The 25,863-nt window shown below is 42.7% G+C and overlaps 1 protein-coding gene across 1 annotated transcript in view; it reads right to left on the bottom strand.

The window, feature by feature from the left end:
• The window catches only part of LRRIQ3 (leucine rich repeats and IQ motif containing 3), a 252,627-nt gene that overhangs the window by 122,975 nt on the left and 103,789 nt on the right, over positions 1 to 25,863 (bottom strand). The window contains exons 5-6 of the mRNA XM_069232440.1: positions 19,751 to 19,901; positions 12,220 to 12,300 (exon numbers count right to left, since the gene is read on the bottom strand). Coding sequence (XP_069088541.1) covers positions 12,220 to 12,300; positions 19,751 to 19,901 — 232 coding nt within the window. The remainder of the gene's footprint in view (positions 1 to 12,219; positions 12,301 to 19,750; positions 19,902 to 25,863) is intronic.

The raw sequence follows: 25,863 nt of genomic DNA, 5'->3' as shown, positions 1-25,863 counted from the left end.
TGTGTGACTTACCTGTATTCTGCAGCCACTGCAACTGTCTGATGTCCTTTAGGTCCCGCGATGTCCTCCCTCCGTCAGAAAACCGCAGCTAGTACACTGCCTGCAGCACTGTAACATTTAAATATGGTGGGTGGAACACTGTCGACTTGCCGGTCTTCTCAGGTCGGCTGTTGCGGCGGTTTGGTGGAAACACCCCCAAGATCTAAATCAGGCCCTAAGTTACTGGAACACGAGGATATGAAACTGTTCAGGTTACATGGATAAGCTGACTCCTGGTTCTATTTTCACTGTCTAATTCAGGGGATATTGGAAATGGAGTGATCTGTGGTATCCAAGACTGAAGAATATTATTGTGATAGGAGTGAATTGGCAGTTGTGTGTGTGATGGCGTGGTAAGAGGATTTGCAGGTATTGTGCAAGTGGGTATTCTCAGGAGCAGGTACCCTGAGTCAGCCACAGAAGCGATATCAAGTGAGCACTTCTCTTCCTGATGAGAGTGGATGTGAGTGAGGGAAAGAGAGATAAAGAGAGAGAGAAAGAGAGGTGGAGTCTGTGTTCTAGTATTTCATGGAAGTGATCCAGTTCCAATTTGAGTGCTTTTTGTTTACGGGAAAGTGGGCATCATGGTGTGGCGAAAAAGGGGGCTATAAGGGAGTAATCATCTAGGATTTTCTCAAAGATTGTACATTGTGGAGGAAGAACTGTTTGTTGATCATTTTGAGACTGTATATAACTTCCCATTTTGTATGACATTCTATTTGAAAAAATTCTGTTAACTACTATTTTATTTTGGATTAACCAATACAAGAAATACATGCATAAACTACATCTTATCGTCAGTCGCAGCCCAAATTCCATATCTCAGAATGGAAAACCACCCAGACTGCTTTTGGGAAAGACTTGAAGAGGAACAATACGTTTGAGGGGGATGGCTAGGGATGAACTAATCCAAGAAGAAGCAACAAGTGTGGACATGGATAGCAATAAAACAAATACTGTAGCTCTGGGGCTGAAAACATGATGGTGAGTCAAAGAAGGAAAACAAAAAATATAATTTACCGACAAAGACCACTCCGGACAAGGTCTCTCAACCCTGAACATCACCATCAATGCCTCTCTCTCACTCAAAGCATTTTCCTAGAACCTCTCAAAACAGGCCAAACCTCCTACAGCTGAAGACTTCCACACAAAGCCCTGAAAAACTTGTAACTACTGACACATCACTCACACATTTTTCATTAGTAAAATAAAAAAAAAGCCAACATACAACTCCAAGATCATCTAGACACTCTACATCTCCTGTATGACTACTAATCCGGCTTCAGATCATAATTTAGCACCAACATAGCTAAATTATAAATCATAGACAAAATCTTACTAACCAAAGATAAAGACTGCCCTGCCTTCTGAAAGTGTTCGTCCTCTCAGCCTCCTTTGACACCACTGATTATTCCTCCCTCATTCGTACACTGATATTTTGAATGGGTTTCATTGATCAAATCCTTCACCTGTTCTCTTATCTAACCAACTGACACCAGTTTATTCATATGGGTGCCTCCAGGTCTTAGAAGATGCCTGTCACATCCAGAGCCCCCCATGATTTCATCTTGTCTCCTGTCATCCTTGACCTCTACCTCACCAATCACAAAATTTACTAATATGCAATGGAACACAACTCTACTGGACATTCTCCTCAGTTTTAAATTTCCAATGCCTCAAACACTGCCTTCACGTTGACCATATCTGGATTTCCAGCACATGCCAGAAGCTTAACTCTATCACAAAATGATTTTCCACTCGGTGCTAAGAAGAGCAAGCAACAACTAGCCCAAACCGTACTCACTGACATAATCCTAGAAGAAATGGAACCCTCAACTTTCATTCAATGTGAAGTAATATTCACCGTAAAGAGTGACCTCACCCTCAAGGTGCTGAGTACTAGCACTCTCTACTAAAAGAAGTGAAATGATTCCACTCTAAAAGTGACTCATACCTTTTCACTGTTCGGGCTGAATGGTGGCCACGCCCTACTCTATGAACTCTAGAAGTTCACAGTGACTTGACTAAAATACAGAGCATGCCTCATCAAAAGCCTCATGGAACTTGACAGGTTCCTCTTGCTAGCTGCACCATCTCCAGAAGCAGTTGCATCACCTTCAAAGTCATCACTATCAGCACCCACACCTATCTGGCTGATGAGTCTTCACCTCTGGTGGTTCCTGGCCACCAGGAGAGGAGCCAGGACACAATCTGACTGGTGATGAAGACGAGTAACAAGCTTTCTTCATATATGCATACAAGATCAGCTCCAGCCCTACTCCTATTTAGGAAACAAATGAAGTCACCCCTCATTAAAGCAAAGTGTTTCACATAACAATCCATATTACTCTCAAAACCCAGAAGCATAATGAAGTCTTTGGAAAATGTTTATCTCCATGTTTAACTTTCTTTATTAACATGATGCTACAGGCAGAATATAATTGTTTTATTGTAATTAGGTTAGCTCAAAAGGAAATTAGATTGAGGCCCTCCACACTTTTGCTGTTTTTAACGACTGGTACAACTTTCCACTGGTGGAGGGGAAGGAAAAAACTTAGGGCCCGAAAAAACACACTTTAGTCCAAGGTAATCAATGCACAGAACGCTACCCTGGAGAGTCCAGACTCCATAAGTCATGTGAGTTTGATAATGAACTCTTGAGTCCTACTAGGATAAATTTGTGGGCATCATGATATGAAGCATAGAGACCATCAATACACTGTTGGGGATTACAATCTGCTTTGTTGAGGGTCAAGTGCAGATCTGAGCCAAATTATGCTGTAAATACATCATCTGTTATCCAGACAAATGTTTAATATTGGTGCTGAAGGGCACCAGACTCAGAGGTCAATTGAAACAAATAACACTGAAGTTCAGGCCCATTGGAATTAACGTCCTGCCTGATTCAGGATAATAATCCTACTAGGAGTTTGTTGTAGGGTTTACACTTAGCCTCCATTATAGCTTTTCTTTTAACTTAGCATGTTCTTCTAAATGGTGGTTTATATGTAGTTTTCCTGAACACGAGAATGTGCCACACATGCATTTATTCTTGGTAGCCGCGCAAGAGAAATGTGCAGGCTGCACATTTAGTTGGGTGCTTTTTGTTAATATACTAAGGCCGGCTTCCTGACACCTAATGCCAAGGTATGGGGTTAGATCATTCCAACATATCTCGCATAAGGGTACTCCCACTATGCTCTGTAGTGCATAGCTACAAGTGAGAGATAGGAGTAATATTAGGAAAAATTAACATGGTTGAATTGTCTGTATGTTTCACCATTCTAAGAATACTTGTTACAAAGATGTGCCTCATCTGCCTAATAACCACAGCTCATGTTTTATTTAAAAGGATAAAATCTTTTCAAAACATTTTTGAGAATGCACTTTAGTATCTTTTCTTTGTGACACCTTGGCATGCAAAAGTCACAAATGAAAGGGTTAGATCTGTTTCCACCAATTCCTTGGAAATTGGAGTGGTTATGTTCGAGGTTACCGAAAACATCTATCACCCTAAAAGGTTAGGGTTTGGTATTGTGAGCCAGACAAAACAAAACAACATTTTACTGATGATATAAGAACGACTTAGGTCCAGATGTACAAAGCACTTTTCCGGTGGCAAACGGCCTAATGGGCCACTTGCAACCGGAAGGCCCCTTCCCCTTTGTGATTGTACGTGAAAATGTTTTGTAAGGTCACGTAGTGGTCCGACGGACACTGCCCTCTCTAAAAAATGAAACTGAATTGTTTCATTTTTCTTTTTGAAATGCATCATGTGAGACCAAAGTAGGCACCTGTACTAATAGTGCTGTCCTCTGATGGCAGACCTCAAGAGGTATGGATGTTGTTCCTTGATTAAAATACAGAAGGATCCTTCCTTGAGAACCACAGATTAAATACAATCTCCTCTTTGCATGCCCCCTAGATTTAACATAGGCTTCTTATGTGAAAAGATTTCACTATGAGAAACTGAATCAGACTGTAAAGATCTAATTTGAGATTGATGCCTGCATTCATTTGCGCACAAGGGATTGTCAGGAATAAAATCAGGGGTATTTTGGATCTTTACAACCAGCTCAAACACTCTTAAAGGGGGAAATTGAGTTTTTCCCAAAAAACGATCATAAAAACTTCCTTGATTTTGGAAGCCATAAAGGAGGGACTAAAGAAACATTTAGACTATAACTATTACTGGTAACATTGCATATTCATTGATCCTGAGAGGGGAGCATCTATTTATGGTTAAAAGAAGACAGCCCACACATAAAAACATGTGATCGCTAAAGAAGAGACATCCAAAAAGCTTTTTGGTTCTCTTTATCCATTTTTAGATACCCCTTCCTTTTGAGGCTCACTTATGACTATCTTGGCCACAAAGGGGGGGGGGGGCATATTCCTTTTATGGAAGGGGAAGCCTCACACACCTAATAGTGTCATATTTCATCACTGACTTCTTCTCCCCACCCTAGTAGGACTGTGCAACCAGGGTGGACTCAACCTCCTGATAACTCAAAACACGAGGGAGTTCTTAATTAATAACTACTGGTTAAAAACAGGGATCCAGACAAATACACTAAAATACTGTGTGTTACCCGATAGTTCACTTTTATTAGGGGGGAGCACCAGTATTGTTAAAAACAAAACAAGGTGACATCTTGAACACTGTGTGTCAAGACACCTATTGGAAGGCCATCATCTTTCAGACCATTCTCAAAAGCCCTAACGGGTCTCTGGCATTCATCAAGGCTTAGGATCCCTAACTACACCTTGCTCCCAAATCTAACGATTGTTTCCCCAGTATAAAAAGACAAGGACACCTCATGCAGGAGATCACACCTCAATAAGTATTAGAAGGAGTGTATTCCATCCTATGTTTCATGATCTAAAGCTTCTTGGTCAGGGAGAAGGGCAGCGCCCTTTGTAGTCACATTTACTCCAAAAGGTGAGCCAGTCCATGTAACCTATTCCAAGTTCTCGCCTTGCCGAACTATGGGAAAAAAAGAAGAAAACTTTCCCTCCGCTGAAATAAATGTTCAAAATCTTGTCAGAAGCTCCTGATTCCTTAACCTACCTTCCCTGACGTATTTCGGTTTGTGATAGCTGAACAGACAGTTGTTTTAGGATTTTTTTCAAAAGGTACTTATCTTGCATGATGTGTTTGTTATGGATGTGTTCGCTCAAAGACGTTGCAGCAACAATGTCAGATTTGCATTTCTCCAATCGCTCATTTGCGAAAACCAAAAACAATGATTTACCTTTAAAGTGCGCATACATGAGATTGTCATGTATCACATTATGGAAAGACATACACAACCATAAATGCCTTCATATGCAAACATAACAATTTATAATTTTAACTGATCTGCCTCCAAGCTATTTGTGAATTTGCAATTGTTTTAAATCTGCCTCCCTGCATTTGAAAGGCATGCCATTTCTGAATGACAGAAATAGAACATTTTTGCCCTGTTTTGAAAATTGAAGGCTGCCATGAGCAAGGCTACCTTTTATTTCGGATGTTTCACCCATAGCCTTCATTGATTTGTCTTCTGTGTCCAAAACAGGGGGCAGTAGAAGCATTTAATGTATCCCATTTTCTTAGAATCCAATAGCTAAGGCAGACTATTATCATGAAGGGTTTCTCATTGACTTATTTTGTCTGGTATCAAAATATTTTGACAAGAAAGACTATGAGCCTGATTTAGATCTTGGCGGTAACAGTCCTGCCACCAGTTTTCTCTTGGAAAAACCATCCACCACCTTGGTAGTCCACCTGCCTGATTTAGATGTTGGCGGGACACCTCCAGAGTCACATTGACTCCGCCAAGAATCTTCAGCACTGGGAATAGAGGCAGAAGGTGGGCTTCCACCTTCACCACCGAGCAGATTTGGATGTACCTTACTGCTAAGCCAACTGCGGCGGTAAGACTGCCATACCTGAGCTGGCAGAATGGAGGAGAAAGGGACCCAAAACCTACCTTTTACCATGCTTCTGCTTCCATTTTGGACTGGACCCGACTGGACATCAACTTCCATCGCTCCTGCCACTGGATCATAGAGGATGCTGTTCTCGAAGGTAGGAATAATGAATGTACTGTGTACATTGTGTGGGCACTGCACATGAGCTCTGGACCTCTGCAGAAATATACATGGCTCAGGTATTTTTTTTAAAATACCTCTGACATGCATATGACAGGAACACATTTGTGTCAGTGATTGATGGGGACACACTGGTAGCAGACACATCGCATAAAGACACAATTGTTATTGTGGTGTCAGTATTCATTACCAAATGAATGCTGGCATCACAATAACAATGGCATCACGCTTGACACTGTGTTATGAGTGCACATTGCAAGTGAATCTGTACCTAAGATATTGTGAGTCCAGTTGTGTATGTGAGTCAGTACATGTATGTATGTGTGAGACTGGATTGGCTGGTCGGGGTGGAGGAAGCTGGAGTGTGTGATGTGGTTGTGTCAGTATGTGTGCCAAGTCAATGTGTGTGCTTTGGGTTGTGTGTTGTGTTGCTCTGTTCAGCATTCAGGTGTGTTGTGGTCACTGTTGTGATGTTTGCAATTGTGCTTTTGTGTGCATGTGTTTGTGTAGACGGGTGTGTCATTGTGTTTGTTGTGGTAGTGTGGTATGTGTGTTTCTGTATGTGTAGTATCAATGGCGTGTATGTTGTGTCATGAATGTATGGCAATGTGTGCTTCCTGCATGTAGATGTTGTGTTGTGGTGTAATGGCAATGGAGAAACTAGGGTACAGTGTCTGTGTGTGTCCCTTACCTCAATGCAATAGCCACTGCTATTGTACAATGCTCAATGGCTCCCATGATGGTCTCCATACATCAGAAATCCGCCGCCAGTACACTGCCTGCAGGACTATAACATCTAATTAAGGTTGGCGAGAACCCGCCAGCATGACGGTTAGGTAGAGCACTCTGTTGTGGTGGTCTGCAGCTCCACCGCAATACATCTAAATATGGTGGAGGGAACACAGTCGACTTGATGGTGTTTTTGAGTCTGTAGTGGCGGCGGATTGGCAGTAATACCGCCAAGAACTAAATCAGGCCCTAAAAGTGAGTCCATCCTAAGTACATTGTTCCAATTTAAAAACAAAAGCCTAGAAAAATAATTTTAAATCCAAAGTAAGTTTTAGGCCTTCCTTGCATTTAATATGATCGAAACTTGCAGAAGGAAGAAGTTCGTCATCAGGATCAAAATAGTGGCAGCCTATGTAAAGTATTAGCTTTTCAGGTGGGCAGTGATGACAACACTACTCTTAGTTAGGTAAAGCATTACATATTAACTATGGTTCTGCTCCTAAATGAGCGGGAAAAACTACAGTCTGGTTTAGGCAGAAGAACCATAACTGTTATGCATTTCACCAGCTCATTCAGTAACTAGTCCGCAAATATTGACAGCAATACAACATTAGTGATATGGCTTACCTGATTAGCTGCTGAATGCCCTTAATCATTTGTTGTTGTGGGTAAGAGAAAATGTAAGTGATATGAATAACCCTTATCTGTAAATTGAGATCCTTGGATACATTTCAAAAATGAAAAAACACATGGGGTAAGGAAGCATGTCGTGGTCTTCTGGTTCTCTATTTTTCAGAGATGCCCAGGGACAATAGCGTTCCCCGGCTGCAGCAGACTCCAGGACCCAATCAATGCCGCCATCACCAAAAGAAACTGATAAATAAACTTTCTTAGGCATAGTTTTAGTGTTTGGAGGACAGGATGCCAATATTTGCCTCCATGAGGGCATTCTGGGAAAGAAGAGTGACTGTACCCTATGGTGGGTGCTTGATGAGCAGACTCCCATCCACAAAACGTAAAATTGTTACTGTCGGGCTAGTGGGAAGTCTGCACTTCTTGTGGAAGGCAGACCGGGATAAAACTGCCAAGCTGCTCTCCCTTCGAGGTGGGAAGACTGTGTTTGCTTTCCCTCCATTAAAAAAAAAAAAATTGTCTATGGTTAATTACCAGGGCTCAGTACTGGGCTTTCCGATGCCCTGGGATAGCCAGAATAAGGATAAATCCCCAGTCTACTCCCCAGAGGGGGGCTTGCGTAAATGGGCCTTTGGGGTAGGGTGAGGGATCACTTGTCTGAATGGAGCAGCCCCCCAATCAAATTGAAAAACATTTGTTTGGAGGGTGGCAGGATTTGCTCGCTGGGTGGTAAAAAAAAAAAATATCAAGCTCAGACAGGGGTTGCTGAAGTGAATACCCCCCCCTGCTATGTGCAGAGTCTAATCTAGGGAGCCCTCCTGTGTACGCTATACTATTTTCTCACCTTTGAGTGTCAGGACAGTGTGAAGTATTGCTAAGTATATGTTCCTTCTTCACAAGTATTTTACGTCCTCCCGGTGTTTTCTCATATTACATGACTGGTGTTCAAACACTTTTCTCATCAGCTCATCCCCATTCTATAAAAAAGTAAGGTTATTGGTCCCCATCCTCCCCCATCATATTAACCTCCTCATAAGGGTTTGATCCCTCTCACTCTTCTCACGCAGATTGCTTGCATAAAGCATTGTCCCGGTTGCAGAATAACCAGCAAAACTACAGGTGACCAATTGTAAGCTACTGTGGCAAACGCGCCGAACAGCACTTTTATTATGTCATTGCACACATCACACAATGTAAGCAGAGCGTACAACGTAGGTCCACATGTGGAACTTCTACAATACAGTTACATAGACCTTCAATCACAAATGACACAGTTAACTACACTCCGTGGACGTTGTAAATGCATAACAGATTTAAAAAACGAAGGATTTTCTACAGGTGAACAATACAACATGTTGGCAATGTGGCTTTTTCAAGGGCGCTGAGCGTAAACGAGAGGTGGTATGATGTAAACAGATCACTGAGGAGGCACACACCTGAGAAGTGTGGTGAATCTGCACTGCATCAAGACAGGGTAGAAGTCATAGTAGAAAAACCACTAATCTCTATTATGCTTCGAAACCCTGGAGTGAAGACTATTGTATAAGAGTGGGTAGCACAAATGCAAGACATGCATTCCAATCTCCATTTATGCAAGTTTGAAGTTGTTTTGTGCATTATAATATTGCTGTTCGAGAATGTTAGAGGTCGCCAGCGGAAACCATTTATTTATTGACATTGATACTCAATCACCACCACGTCCATGCCAACCAGCTATTTGTTATGCTTGACCAAAGCATTTCGTTCTTGGTGTGGGTAGAACACAAGAATCATAATATGCATGACCCGACAATACTTGTTTACAAATTTAGCATTCATTATGTTATGTTAGTTTGGTCATGAAGTGATACTTAACAAATACCCACATGTCAGTGTTGTTTAGAAACAATAGTTCTGCAATTGCTGATCCCCAGAAGATGGAGCCATTTTGCATTGCACCCAGGAAATTGGCATACACACTCATGGCACCTCCACTAGCATACAAAATGGACGGCAGATTGACAGATTTGCAGCAGTTGTACTTCGACGCAAATGTTCACTGGATTATAGAGGTTGTAGAGTGATATATGTGCAGATAATCAAGCATATATCTGAAAGGGAGCACAACATAAAACCGTTGAATCACAGGTTGCCTGCAAAGTATGGCCTGTGCTGTAGCATAATGACATACCGCTGCCAATAATTATTGTTAAAATACACATCTGGCAAACACTTAGGAACTGGTAAACTTGTGAAACGCCTACTGTAATGCATCTGGCCCTCTGAAAACATCCAGGGGCAAGAAAAAGTAGTGCAACTGTTATCTTACCAGGGACAGAGATGAAATGAAAGCAGGAAGTTAATGATGTGAGCTCACCTTTAAAGTCTGAACCTGTCTAAAATCAATTGTGTGTAAACCAAATCTCTATGACACCTCTTGGGCTGCCATCCCGAAGAGGATCATCTTTTGTCTGCATATGAACTCTCTGTTTTATGGTCCAGAGAGACACAGGGCTTCATTACAAGTCTGGTGTTCATTAGATCGTCAGACTCGCGGATGGTGGTCAGAGAGCCGCCAATGCGGCGGTCCGTCCGCCACATTACAACCCTGGTTGTTGTGTCACCAGGGGACAGCCAGCTCTGCCAGGATCGGAGATCCCAGTGGTTTGGCAGTGGCAAATGTCCTAATCCGCCAGGGGGAGTACGACCCCCTTCTCTGCCACTCGTGTAATGGCGGTACCACCGCCATGAAAATGCTGGCAGAGAACGGGTGCAGGAGGCCCCAGAAGGCCCCCTGCAATGCCCATGACCTTGGCATGGGCAGTGCAGGCCCCCCCGGCAAGCACCATCGCAATGTTCCTGTCTGCAGACAGCAAACTTTGCAGACAGTGAACATTGCGAGGATGCTGGTGCACCCTGCGCTTTACAGCATTGCTGCCAGCTCAATTCCGAGCCGGAGACAATACTGTAGGCAGTTTCCCGCAAAGCCTGCGGGAGGAAACTCAGGTTTCCACCCGCTTACCTAGCAGGAAACTCTTAATGGGGCCGTTAGGGAGGTAGTCACTATGACAACAACCTCCCCGTCAGAAGTTCGGTGGACAGTGTATCCTGTCCCCCGAACTCATAATCAACCCCATAGTGATGATGCATGGTACTGACATTTTTAAAAATGTTTTTATTGAGTTTCTTATTTAACAGAGGTAACTCAAATACATTAACACCGTTAAGGACACAGTATAAAAAGGTTATCAATGTCTAAATATTGTTTTCTGGGTGCTCTTACAGCAGACAACTTTAAAAAAAAATTGCAACTCCCTAAAATTGCAACTCCGAATAGGGAATAGCAATTTACAATTCCCTAAATAGGAAATCGCAAATACGGAATTCCTATTTGCGATTCCCTATGCACATGTACCAAGCATTTCCTAAATGTGAACTGCCCATTTAGGAAATGCAATAACCCCCTACTCCAAGTTGGTGGCAACCAGGTGCACTTTTAAAAAAATTCATTTTTTAAAGTGCCATGTAGCGCACCCATGCCCTTAGGGCATGTGTGCAATGCATGTTACATGTGCATAATTCTTTTGGGGGGGCGCATCAAACGTGGCTTTAGGCCCTCCGTACCCTTGGGTTTGCATTTCCTAATATGCAAATTCGGAAAAGGAAATTGCAAATTAGGAAATGCAAAACTGTTCGTACCTATGGGCCTTCAGGCCCACAGGAACTAATGGAGTCTCATTCCCTAAAAGCGATTGCGAATTTTAAGCATTTTGTTACATTCCATTTTATATGAACTAAATAGCGATTACCTAAAATTCGCTATTTAGGTAATGCAAAATGGAACTTTGATACATCTGGCCCATTGTTCAACCAATAAAGAAACAAAGAAACTTGGGGACTTTGTGTGCTAAGTCACTAATGGAGGGGAGTAATAGTGATATAGCAATGTTTTCCATACAACTACGGGGTATATAGTATTCTTCATGTCATTCAGGGATCATCCTTGATGGATGCCTCCCCGAACAAAGTAAAAAGTTCCTTCAATTGCAAGGTATGTCCATGTTCATGCAAACCCCTGAAATGATCTAGTCTCAATTTTTCCAATTCAAGCTCAGCCCATTGTGGTCTTAAATTCAACCATTTCTGAAAACGTGGGCCTATCGGGGATTGCTAAGTGGCAGCTGTGGACCTCTTGGCCAGAGTGAAGGTTAGATCTAAGAATCTATTAACCATTTTGGCGAGAATGCAAACCTAATAGTCAACAAACAGTACTATCTCCTGCCAGTCGCTTAGACTTGCATGTTCCGACACGACCAGCTCATGTGACAGAAGTCAGCAAGCCTTTCCCTCATCTGGAGCACTGGTTATTGGTGGTACTGACATTATGATAAAACTCCTTTGTTCATATTGCGCTTGTAAATTTCACTTTTGATGGATTTGTGTCAGGGGCATGATCCAACGTTGGTAGCCTTTTACCTGTTTGATCTTGTGAAGGACAAAGTGTGGGCTCATCTGTGAGCATCCTTGGATCTTCTACAGACTCATTCTTTAGCTTTATCCTAGTTACAAAGCAGGCTGGACAAACGCCACAATCATCAGGACATTTTTACGATGTCCACTTGATGAGACGGCCACCTGACTGCCTACTGTTGTCATTTATTTACATGTTAGACGCGCATAAACTCTTAGCCTACATTTCTTATATTTCATTGTTGCATGCAAATCAAGCATTATACTTAACTGTGTAATTTCCTTGCACAATTTGTTGAGGTCGATAGTAATATACATTATTCTCTTGTCTGGTGATGAACAGTGCTCTGTGATCTGTAGGAAAAACAAAGACATTCCAAAGTTACATACACCCATTTCACCTAAAACGTTGTTCTTTGTCACATGGTAAAATATTTGGCACATTATAAATATGAAACTTTTATTGGTAGAAAACAAATAAATGCCCCAGCTCTTAAAGGTTTGATATTTTATTATGCTCATTTGTATTGTTAGGCTATTTTATGTAGCATTTTTTTAGATTTGCTCCTGTGTGGTCATAGTTAAATGTCTTTGTGATCTAAACCTTTCTTTAGGGTGGGATGGGGGGCCGACGGTCGGCCAACCAACCTCGCAATGAGGCCCTTACTCTTTGAAGTCATTGCATGGAGAGACCATTGCAATGACAATCCCTCTCTCTCTTCAGTCCCATTATGGGGATGGTCCGTCACACTGGATTTATACTTAGCCCCAGAGAGGTGGCAGTCCCTGGGGCTCATTCAAATTTTAAATGCCCCAGGACCTGGCCCACCCAGGGTTTCAGTAAAACAAGCGCAGTACTCCATGCTTTAAAAAAAAAAATCCACGGATCCGCCGCGATTCCTGCCAAAATGGTTTTGAAATAATGCTTTTTTGCCCTGGGGAGTTCCCTCTGGGACCTCAGCACCAGAGCTAAGGGGTCAGAGTATTCCGATCCTGGCTCCTTTTCTTATTTTTAAATTTTTTGTCTTGAACTCCGCTGAAGCCAAGTCCCAATATGGCTGCCAACAATTCCTTGTTAAAGTGTTGGCAGCCAATCAGATCTCAGTGCAAGATCGGGAGGGTTCGCTGAGCCTTCGAGTCCCTATATGTACAAATTTCGATTTTTTTTTCCATTACTCAAAAACTACTGAATAGATTTACACCAAATAACAAAAAGGGCTCTTTTCAGATCAAGAGCTACCTTTCTGCCAAATTTGGTGTAATTATTTCCAGTGGGTTGCGCCTGTTGACCTGTTCAAAATCCCTATGGGAATTAACATTGGCAATGCACTTTAATTGACCCCCACTTTTTCTCTGCCCCCCTTGGTGGATCACCCTGAAAAATTCCAGACAGCAGCTGACATGACTGTCAAAGTTTTTTTGGAAACTTTCGTGAAGATTCGTTAAGCAGCGGCAAAAATATAGGCAAGTCAAAAAATGCTTTTTCTATAGCAACGTAGTCCTACATAGTCACTGAAAAAACTAATGTTATAGGGAAGTTATAGTTAGGCTCACATTTCACACATACAAAACCAGTAAAATTCAGCAGTTATAGTTACCTTAGGTAACTATAACATGTGCCCCCATAATGCACTGCTTATGACCTCACATATTACATCACTCATGACATGGCCAGTGACATCACTGATGAAATATCAAATGACAAAATCTTTGTCCCTGGGAGGTGGCGGTCCCAGGGAGTTTGGGAAGCCCAAGAGGGGAGGCTCTGTGGGCCCTCCTCCTTATTTTTAGCATGCCCCTGGGACTTGGCCCACATAACGGATTGATGAAAAGGGTGGGAAACTGCCAGTTTCTTTTTTTTAAACCTTGGAAAAATCTGCAAATCCAGACTTTAAAAAAACAAAACTTTTCAGCCCTGGCGCTGTCCCTGTGGGACCCCAGCACCAGAGCTAATGGGTCAGGGTGTCCCTACCCGGGCCCCTTTTTTTTGCTTTATTTTCTGAGATTCAGCTAACGCCGAGTCCCAAGTTGGCTGCCAACACTTCATTATTGAAGTGTTGGCAGCCAATCAGATATCAGCACGGGGACAGTCAGATCAGTGGAGGATCTGCGTCCCTGTATATCTATATTTTTTTAAACTCTAACTTCTCCGAAACTATTCATTGGATTTACACTAAATAACAAAATGCATGCTTTTGGGACCAAGGTCTAGCTTTCTGCCAAATTTGATGTAATTAAATTTAGCGGTTCAGGCTGTAGTCGCGTTCAAACGTTTGAAAAATGCTATTGACATACAATGGGGAAAAACTGTTTTGGGACACCCCCTTTTCTCGGCCCCCGCTTGACAAATCAGCTGAACTGACCAAAGTATAAGTTTTAAACATTTCATGAATATTTGTCAAGCGGCGCCAAAGTTATTGGCAAAACAAAAATTGCTCTGTCTATGGTAAAAAAAAAAGACCTCACTATAACGAACGAGTGGCGACTGACATTAGGTAATAAATATATATATATATATATATTACATGTATATAGTTCATGCCAAATAAAATATCCTTTGCTATTTGTATTGTACAACAAATAACTCAGCCTAGATAATGTCACAGGCTTCAATTATTAAAATAAGGACATAACAAGGGATAAGGGTCAACAGTTTTTTTCAAGGTATAAAAATACAAAAACATTTGCTGTTGGAACTTTTTAAAAATGCTTGGGTTGATTTCCCAAAATGGTGTTATATCAAAACAAACAAAAAGTCACAAGACAGTTTTTCCCATTTTTTTATCCATAAGGGTAAACGTGGACCTTGGGGATGTAGAAGTGGCACAGCATACCCTGCCGGAAGCAATGGGAGGATCTACGATGCTGGACCAAGAACTCAACAGAAGTCCAGCTTGGCCAGTCCTCCCAACGTGTGAAGTGAGGGCACTGCACCCTGACCCCCTATGGCTTGCACACTTGTGGTGGCCTATCCCCACCTTGATGGGCAGCTGAAAGGCAGGGTACGTTTACTATTTCAATTTTATTCCATTAACTAAGTTTTGTTACAGCAAAAAATGTGCCTTCATCATGAAGGGTGACAAATGACCAACATACAAGAAGTGTTTATGAAGGTGTACGTTTTGCAAAAAGTATATCATGCTGTAATTTTTTGCAATTATGTTTTTAATGATGAAAACATGTCAATTTATGTTGAAGGTGACAATCTTCCATGATGCCTTATTCATTTCACAAATGTGCATGTAAACCAGTCAGATTTTAGAAAAATGTATCTTATAGGCATATTTTTTTCTAACAAAGCAAACAGGAATGTAAACAAATTTGTGACATCACTTAAACACATTTATTTAAAGTTTTTTGTTTTATCCACTTAAAATATCACTCATGTGGAAAAAGGTTTTCTAAAAGGGATTTTGGCAAAGGGAATGTTCCATCACATATAATGCAGGTATTTTGTCCTAGCTATTCCAAGGTCAAAATTTGAGAACGCTCTTGGACTTTGAGGGAGGGAAATTCAATCTTACTTGAATTTCATTTTGAGTGTCCTTTTGTGTTTTAAAATCATCTGAATCAATGTGTGTTTTAATTGTAATTGTTGAACCAATATTTGACTAACCATAAAGCCAGATTGTTTTTTTTAATTTTTCACATTGCTTTGAAAAAGAACATTAAATGAAGAGATATCAGGGAACATCTGATGAATATTTCTACCTGTAATCTTGTGGTTTGAAAATGTATCAAGCCCTATGTATTTACCTATGCTGTTGAAATAATTTAAAATTAGAAAAACAATATTTTTAAGATTTCTTCAACAGCATAAGTAAATACATAAGGCATGATACATTAATAAGCAACTTCAGTATAGGAATGAAAACAAAACAGAAATAGTTAAAAGAACTTACGTAAATTGAATTAAGTATTACCATTGCGAAATGGCCTATGAAATGAAACAACCTTTTAATTTAACAAAATATTGGTGCATTACAGCAAATAATGGCTCACATTGATTCATAGTTTTATTTTTCTAAATCAAATGTCTGATCAGCCTTTTTTCAGTTTGTACAGACAATGTACAATGTTTGTTTGGTATGATATAAAATTTAGATAATATACGTTCATTATTCTAAACAACAAATCTGAAACATTCAGAAGTGTGAAAGAGCTCCTAGGAATAATAGAAAATAGATAAGGTATATGATCAGAATTGAATTAGGAACAATAATAGGAAATAAAACTGTGACCAAATGGTTTGTGAACATGTTCTGGACATGCATGAGATAAAGATGTACAGAAAATCTAAGTTTAAAAGGCTTGAAGCAGGTGAAAAATTAAAAAATTTGAAATACTGCGATGACGCACGCCATGATTAGTTATATTTACACAGATACACTAAAACTATTGTATATGTCTTTTCAGCATTTTCAAGAGCAGGAGAAGGGGACATTGGCCAAGAAGGCTGAAAACAGGTGGTCACTGTGTTGCGGGTGGTGAAATATCTGACACCGATGGACACAGTGGCATGGAGGGTGAGGTGACTGGAATAGAGGCAACCACCCCATCACCATCTTTGGAAGCCTCTACAAGCAACCATTCCCTAGGGGTGGTGAACCCTACAGGAACTGTATCAACCTCATCCTTGTTCACCACCCAGGGACTAGGAGTCCTAGCCTGGCGTTTACATGGTGCCTGATTGACTACAAGTACCAGCACTCCGAAATATGCTATCAAAACAAGCAATGGCAAAGCCCATAGGTCTAACATATATCTCAAACTGACTTGATGTTTTCATCCATTCAATCACTAATCCATCCATGCACTTGTGCGTCTATATATCTACTGAATAACTCATTTTTGTATTCACTCTCTCACCCATCCATAATACCACACATGTAAACTCACCTGTAGTGAAGAGGCACTGTTAATTTTCAAATAGAACTACTGGCTTTTCTGCTACAGTGTGAAAGTGGGAGACTCTTTCAGATAATGCATGACTGCTAGTCTCCGAGAGATGCAAAACTGTAATTGTTACTATGAAATTTCTAGTGTAAGGGGAGTAGTGCAAGACTCATCTAATGTGAGGATGTGAGAATGATTCCAGTAGTCACCCACCACTCTGTGGGGGTGGGAGCATGCTGCCAATACTTAGTATATTCCACCAAATATTGCCCTAATTTTTTTATTGAAGCAATGCCTGAAGACACCCTGTGTAGTTATGTAGGATGATGGACAAGATCTATTCTTAAAACAACGCTCCAGCAATTTTTCCTAACCTAAGTCCTCTTAACTGCTTGTGAACTTTGATTGTATGTTTTCCTAGTAAGGCTGCCCAAAGATTAGGTGGGGCATTAATGACTCAGGCTGTCCACTTATTTACTTTTGGATACCCTTCCCCAGTGACTGATGGAAGTCCAACCCTACTTACGAATCCCACACCCTGCAAGGATCACATATTTGCACATCACGCGCTCAACTGTTTGTGTTTACTATCATCACAATATTTCAAAGAAGCAAGGAAGACCCTAGGCATTCAATGGACCTGGGGTAATTATTAGGAAACAACAATGGTCTTTAGGTCGAAAAGGTAACACAAAACGTTAAACGACATATGCAAATCAAAACATTGTTTTAATATATAATAATCGACCCATAAACAAAATTCCAATACCAAGCAATGCAGTCTGCTGTGAACAAAGTGATGTGAATAGAGTGAGGAAAGAGCTCAGGCAAAGGTGTGACAAGAAAGTACACTGCTTTGGTTACAATTGCATTTGCAGAGAAACAGCCCATAAGATGTAAAATAAATCAATGCAAGCTGGGTCTGTATATATTATATAAAGAAACGTGGGAATTGCCATGGACTTCCAGATGTTCAAGTTTTAGTATAGGTCAGAAACTCAGAATTCCACAAAGTACACACTAACAATAATCAATGTCCAGTTACTGTTTTAGTTTTTTTTTTTTTTTTTTTAAAGGTAAAAAAATACAAAACAAAAGTACACAACGAAAACTAGACCTGTCAAGGTCTGACTGAATTAGAGAATGGTTTAGAATGTCTAATAAGGGCCTGATTATGAATTGTTAAACACTAGGGGGGTCATTCTGACCGCCAGGGCCAACGACCGCGGAAGCACCGCCAACAGGCTGGCGGTGCTTCCGGGGGCATTCTGACCGCGGCGGTAAAGCCGCGGTCAGAAAAGGGAAGCTGGCGGTTTCCCGCCGGCTTCCCGCTGCCCCAGGGAATCCTCCACGGATGATTCCGACCCCATGGGGATTCCGACCCCCTTCCCGTCAGCCTGGTTCTGGCGGTTTTCACCGCCAGAACCTGGCTGGCGGGAACGGGTGTCGTGGGGCCCCTGCAGTGCCCATGCCGCTGGCATGGGCACTGCAGGGGCCCCCTAACAGGGCCCCACATTGATTTTCAGTGTCTGCGTGGCAGACACTGAAAATCGCCACGGGTGCAACTGCACCCGTCGCACCCCTTCCACTCCGCCGGCTCCATTCGGAGCCGGCATCCTCGTGGAAGGGGGTTTCCCGCTGGGCGGGCGGGCGGCCTTCTGGTGGTCGCCCGCCAGCCCAGCGGGAAACTCAGAATGACCGCCGCGGTCTTTTGACCGCGGTACGGTCTTCTGGCGGTTCCCGCCAGGCCGGCGGCATCCGCCGCCGGCGGGGGTCAGAATGACCCCCTAGATCTGGTTCTACCAGCCAGTAAAAATCACAGATGACTTTGGCTCCAACAGCATCCAAGCCTCGTCCCCTGCTAACCCAGTCTTTTTTTCTATGGCAGGAGGGAGCATTCAATGCTACTTCCTACTAGAACTAAATCTTGCCCTTCCTTCCCCTACTCTCCATCCTTATCCCACAAAGAAGCCCTAGCGCCTATTTACTAACTGCTTAAAGCTTGTGCTAAATAGGAGTATTACATTCTGTGAAATTGGGATTTAAATAGGGTTTTATGGCTGGTAAATATGGCTCTCCATTGAGATTAGCATGTAATAGGAATAAACATGTGCAGAGATAATGGTCGAAAGCTGTTATTCTGGCCATGCAAAAATGTGCATATTTACTACTAACTCAGAATTGTGGCCTCATTGTTAAACAATGCAAAGCTGATTCCAATAATGCTTGTCACTGAGTTCAAAACATAAAACAATATAAAACTTCTTCCAAACAATTTCAACCATATTTGTTATTTGTCCCAGGAGAACAGCATTAAAAGTGTTAACAATGTTTCTATTAATTTTGAGCAATGTAACTACTTCTTAGGTGGGCTAAAAAAACTAATGCCCTTTCAAATACCTATAAAGAGGACCAACAAAGTGGGGAGAGACAAAGTTCCCCTCTCTGCACTGCTTTTTATTTATTTGTTATTACATGAGCTTAGCATGATTCAAGCCAGACAAAAACTTCACTCAGCAGTCTTCGTAGAGCAATGGTGGGCTCAGACAGAGAGAACTGTGGAATCGCTATGCAAAAACTGGTGGAGAGGGGACTCGTAATGTAATGGCCTAAAATTGGAGGTGCCAGCGGTCCAACCGTGGCGCTTTTGCCATGGTCGTAATGTGGAGGTCCGACTGCCACTCTGGCGGCAGTCCAACTGCCACCGTGAGTGTGGCGGTCTTAAGACCGTCACACTCATAATGAGGGCCTGAGTGTTTCAAAAGCTTGGATTTGTAACATTGTAACATCCACATCCTTTTGTACAGAGTAAATAAGTAGAACAACTTTACAATTTGCCACAGTGAGCTGAAATATCTAAGGCACTGTATTTAAATGTATCTTATATAGACATCTACTTTCTAAGTACCCGATTTTCTTGCTGATTTTTCTCTTCACATTTAGCACTGTTGTGTGCACATCTGTTGATTTCGGCCCTGAAGTCAGCATGTTGCATTATCATTGATTTTACACCATCAAACATGCGGTACCTTTGTTTTTTCTTTTTGTCTCCTATGATTCTGTTGTAAAATGAAAGAAAATTGTATTAATTCTTTGCAAACACCATTTAAAAGGCAAACCAAAACAACATGCCCCTTCCTTCATATACAGTCAGCGTCACTATTTCAGAGAAATTCCAATATACAGACGCCGTCATTGTGATTTAGAGTGCAACATCATGCTATTATCCCTTTTTAACCTTCTGTTCATTAATTTGTGGAAAAGGTTACAGTAAAATCACTTACCTTTAACTAAGTTCATATAATGAGTCCATCACTATCACAAGGGGTAATATCAACGCAAATCCGTATTGAGCTGAGCTCTGCATTTGAATATAGTTGGAAATGCTCTGACCTCAGATCTGGCAGCAATATTATGTGGCTTAAGTCCTACCATGTTTTGACACTGTTTGCTAATTCTGGGAAACAGACAGAGGTAATTTAAAAAAAATCAACATAAACAGTCTGGACTTCAGAATATCATACCATATCTTTGAACCTAATATTTGGTGTTTAATACTATCCAGCTCAATGAAGCCCAATGTAGATTGCCTCTGGAAAGCTAAGGGTACTTGCAAGGCTCCAAACATTGGTATTTATTTATATCTTATGGGTCACATACAGTTATTTACAGGTGATGCATAGCCCACAAATCACTTCACTAGAGTGGCAAATTGTGACCCTTGTTGTTGCAGAGACATATTTTTACAAGGGGTGGGCGGTGATCTCAGCGTAGCGTAGCGGAGTTTGCGGAGTTTTTCCCCACTGTGCGCTCTGCTAAGAACGTGGAGTTCCGAAAAACTCACCGTAGCGTAGTTTTTTCCTCATTCACGCTCGCCAACGTTAAGTTGGCAAGCCCAAGCAAGGAAATTCTTTTAAGGCGAGGATTATGCATATCTTTCTTCACTTTTTATTAAACAGCCAGTTCCAAATTCAACAGTAACTCAAAACTACAACACCCATGAAACCATCATCTCCATAGTAACCAGTGTCCAATCCTTTTCTCTGACTGTCCGTATATATATATATATATATATATATATATATATATCCTTTGTTGGCCCCGTCCTTCCTCTTTCTTCACTGCTCGAGCGTCAGTTAAGTCTCTTTGCCCTTACTGTCTTTGGGCTGTTGATTTGCTATTGACTCGCATATTGTAGCCTTGTGCCGACATATTTTTTTGTGTTTACCCTCCTTAGCTGTCGTATATATATCCTTGGTTGGTCCCGTCCTACGATTTTACCGCGACTGGAAGTTAAGGCATCCTCAAGGTGTTGCTGCATCCGATCCTAAGAGAACAATGCAATACATATCAGCAAAGGTGGACGTTTCTTCTTCGAAAAGGTGTGATCAATTTAAATAGCTATATGTTGTACAGCAGGAATTCCCACATAAGAAAATAAAGCCCAACATCAAGCATTAAACAAGCCTAAGTCAAGGGTTCATCATCTGACAATTGTAAACACACATACCACCTCCAAATGACGTTGTGTCCAATCACCTCTAAGGCAGGGGACACATCCCTTGTGTCGGGAGGGATAATCCTCGCCTTTGTGTCGTTAATAGAATTGAAAACTTCCTTCTCGATAGCTAGGAAATTTCTCATTCTATGACAGAACCGGAGACGAGGATTATGCATGTTTAAAGCTTACTTACCACCAAAGAGGCCGCTTCATGAATAGGCTTAAAGTAAAACTTTTTTAAAGTAGACTCTGACGACCAGTCAGCGGCATTCATGATGTCTTCCAACCTACCACCTACCTGGACGGCCTTGGAAGCCATGGCACCCCGAGTGGGGTGTGCCCCAAATTTTTTTACATTGATGCCTGCCTCCATCAGAACTCATTTGATCCACCTAATCGAAGGGGTGGAAACTGCCCTAAAGGGTTTCTTTATCGAAATCAACAATTGCCTTCCCCCAGGGGGTCGGTGTTTGGCTGTCACACAACTTGGGTGCATGTTCAAAAGCTGGATAGGTTACCAACCTGGTATTACATTTGGTCTGTCTGAATACAGTGAAGGTTACTCCATCAGGAGAGAAAACTCTCGCTGAAACAGCAAGGGCTCTCATGTCCGAAACCCTTTTGTACGATATGAGGGATAGCAACATAGCTAGTTTTGCTGACAACTCCTTCCGGGAGAGATACTGGTTGCCCTGCCAAGAGGACAAAAGAGCAGAACCTGACTAACATCCCACGATTCTGAATACCTGGGTTCCGGGGGCTTGGATATCCTGATACCTTTAAGCAATTTGCACACCCATGGGTGTTCCCCCACTGGGTTATTGTTCAGCAGGGGGTGGCCCGCCGAGATTGCCAATCTAAAGGAGTTGATCGAGCAATAAGACTAACCAGCCTCCGCCAGTTCTACTAAAAAATGTATGATATCTGTAACCTGGGCCCCCATGGGATCGATATGCCTTTCCACACACCAACGCACCCAGTGGTTCCAGGCGGACCTATATCGTTTGCATGTGCCCGGAGCCCAGGCCTGTCTGATGAATTTGTCAGCTTCCTTTGAAAGTCTGCTGTCTTCCCAGTGATTCTGGAAATCCTCCAAGCCATCAGATAGAGGTGGCCTTGAAGGACAAGAGGATGATAGTCCCCCACAGAATCCAAGAGTCTTCTGAGGAAGCCTGGAAAAAGTAATGGAAAGTCACAAGAGAGCTCCAGCGGGGTTGGGAACCACACTTGCGACCTCCACTGTTGGGTTACCAACACCACCGTAGCCCAGACGACGCACTTGAGCTGACACTCTTGGAATCAGTAAGAAGGGGGGGAAAGCGGAACCCTGGTCTCGCCCCCAGTCCTGTAAGGCCCAAGGGTCCGGGCGCCAGCTCAAGTACCTCGGCAGCTGGGCGTTCCATCTGAACGCAAAGAGATTCACTGAACATGGTCCCCAGTTTGGGGTCTATCTTGATGAGTAAAGAACGGCGCCTCTCCCCAGAGATAGCGCAGTGGGTGTTCTCCAGGAGGCAAACCGCCCTCGGGGCCCACCCAGCCACAATGTCCATCGGCAGGGGGGAATCTGTATGCCTTGCATGCTCGGCCAATTGGATAATCTGTGTTAGGGGTCCTAACATGTCTACCAATTTGTCCTGGCATGCCCTCCAGGACCGGTCGATGCCCTTTTTCGGATCTTTAGTGTATTTCGCAAAGAAAGTACAGATCTTAGGATCTATATCTGGAGTTGCCACTACCTTGCCTGGCAGCGTAGGGCGAGGGCATTCAGCTTTCAGTCAGGCCCGAACCTCCTTATCAAGAGGTTGCCGTATCTTGCTGGCAACATAATCAGCAACCCTCTGTTCCGGTCGCCATTCCGAGAATCTAGGATGGTAGATACACTTGGGATCAAACATGTCCGAATTGGAGTCCTCCGCCTCCTGCGGGTCTGGCGTGTTGGGAACCGGACACCATGGCCGACTGGAATCTTGTTCCTCCCCAGAGGAGGAATCCCCCTCTGTATCTCCCTCAACCCGTTTGGGTGACCCCACATCAGGGTCCAATACGGGGTGAACCTCTTCACCGTTCTCTCCGGCCCGAAACCCCTCCCTGAAGGGTAGTTGCTTTAGCACGCACGGACTCTTATGGAAGGCTTCCGTGAAACATTTGAAGCCTTTCAGGTGCCCGCGTTGTGCTTACGCAATTTCTTGGGAGCCATCAAGTTCGCTGATGTTTTAGAATCAGCTCCCGTCCCCCCAAACATGCCTGTCCCCTTAGAAACTTGTTCGGACAATTTGGCCACACTTTCCTTTAGGGGGGCCAGGGCCTTGGCTATGGCCTGTGAGAGTAAGGCATCGACCTCAGGAGGCAGGGTGTGCTGTGAAGGGCCGTCCCCTGGGGACAGGCTGGGGAAAAAATTTGTGCCCTGTATGAACTGCATTGTAGGGGGGACACAGTGGGTAGGCAATAGACAGGAGAACGCCCTGTAAAATAGATGTAGGGTAGCCCCCCCACGCTCCTGTCAGAATGAAGCCCAACTGCCTTTGCGCGTGATTCCCGCTGCCGCGCTATGCTCCCCAGCTGGAAGCTGCAAGCGGTGTTTCACAGGGTTAATAATGAGCCTCAGGCTCAAAACCCCTGTTGTGCGATCCCTATAGCGATCGAGCGCACACCGCGACTCGAATCGCTAAGAAAAACACTCCGGCTCACCAGCGTAGCACAGAAGAGCACCCTCTGGTGCACCCGACGCTTCACCGCAAATCATATCTGCGCTCGGGCTAAACAGCCTACCGCGTGCAGTGACAGCTAAGGAGGGTAAACACAGAAAAATATGCCGGCACAAGGCTACAATAAGCGAGTCAATAGCAAATCAACAGCTCAAAGACAGTAAGGCAAAGGGACTTAACTGACTCTCGAGCAGTGAAGAAAGAGGAAGGACGGGGCCAACGAAGGATATATATACGGACAGTCAAAGAGGTAAAGGATTGGACACTGGTTACCATGGAGATGATGGTTTCATGGGTGTTGTAGTTTTGAGTTACTGTTGACCTTTGAACTGGCTGTTTAATTAAAAGTGAAGAAAGATATGCATATTCCTCGCCTCCGGTCCTGACATACAATCACCAACTCCCAGCTAGATTTCTCAACAATAGTCGCAACTGCCCACATTGAGAAATCTTCCGTTCACGTTGAGGAAGTTACCGCTGGTGTAGAAAATCTACTTGAGTGCCAGAAAAGAAGCAGCGCCCCCTTGCACTGCACGTGGTGCCATTTGTGCTAATTTTTCAGCACGAGACAAACACCTGGCACTAAAAACAGCGTGACCTAAAGCACTCCGCTGCTTGCGGAATTCTGAGCAGTGCGGCAGAGTACTTTGGTCACTACGCAGAATTCTGTGAACTCCGACCAGGCCTACTTTTTACAGTTCAAAGTTTCACATTATTAGAATACCTCAAAAACCTAGTTCTTTTTCCACATTTCCTTAATTATCTGTATTTTATCTTGAGACTTGTAGTGTATCAAAGATCTTCTTCTGTCTTTGTAGAAAAAAAACTTTAAAGGTTTCCTCTAAGGCCCTCATTACCAGTGGGCCCATATGTCTAACGGGCCTGATAACTACAGGCACATCGGCATTATTCATTCAGCAGAAACCCTGATGCTCAGTGGTATTTAACGCTGAGATTAGACCGGCTGCAAACAGCCAAAGTCTCTGCGTGAAATACCAGTGGAGAACGTGTGGATGTTGGCACAGCAGGTCGGATTTACGCCCATTATTCTCACAAAATCCACATTTGCATTATTTCCCTCCTTTCTAAATCACCGGGACTCCCAGTAAATGTAAATCTGGGAGGGAAATAAAGGGAAATATTACGGTCCGCTCATTATGAGGGTCTAAGTGGTATTATGTGAGGTGCTCCCCTGTTACGTGAAAAGATCAATCATTCAGAATAAGGGTTCACTCATGGATGCTCTGATGTCACTATAGCTGGTCCTTCTCAGTTGCGTAAAGGAAGGAGAACAAGGGATGAGAGTGCAAGAAGCTAGACACGAGGCATGCCTGGGTAAGAAACAGTGGGCTAGATAGTCATAGGCAGATGCAGGATATCTGACAAAAAGTGCTGGATATCCTGTCCACCCTATTTAGATGGTACATGTGGCTATATACTCTAACCTAGGTGGTCAGAACATTCGCCTAAAGCTTCCTTCATGTTTTTTTTTAAATTAAACTCCATCATTTGGCATTATATTCAGTTTACAAAACGTTTCAATACGATTTAAAAGTTGTATTAGGATTTAAAAGGTCTAACAATGTTAACCCACGTACCATACTGCCACGAGAAATGGCACTAAAGCAACTCTATGTACTATGTGCTTTTAAGTCAAGTCTACAGGCCGTCACTCAAATCAGTAGATTGCTTTGACAGAACAATGGGTCTTTCATTATCTTAGAAAAAAATTGATACATCTGAAAACCGTTTTCAACCTGTTACCAGGCACTGCCATTATTTTTCATTAAAGATGAAGAAAACGGTCAGGCTATC

This window comes from Pleurodeles waltl, chromosome 4_2 (assembly GCF_031143425.1).
Source record: "Pleurodeles waltl isolate 20211129_DDA chromosome 4_2, aPleWal1.hap1.20221129, whole genome shotgun sequence".
NCBI lineage: Eukaryota > Metazoa > Chordata > Amphibia > Caudata > Salamandridae > Pleurodeles > Pleurodeles waltl.
The sequence above is the reverse complement of the archived record's forward strand: the minus strand, read 5'-3'. Positions and strand labels throughout refer to the sequence as shown.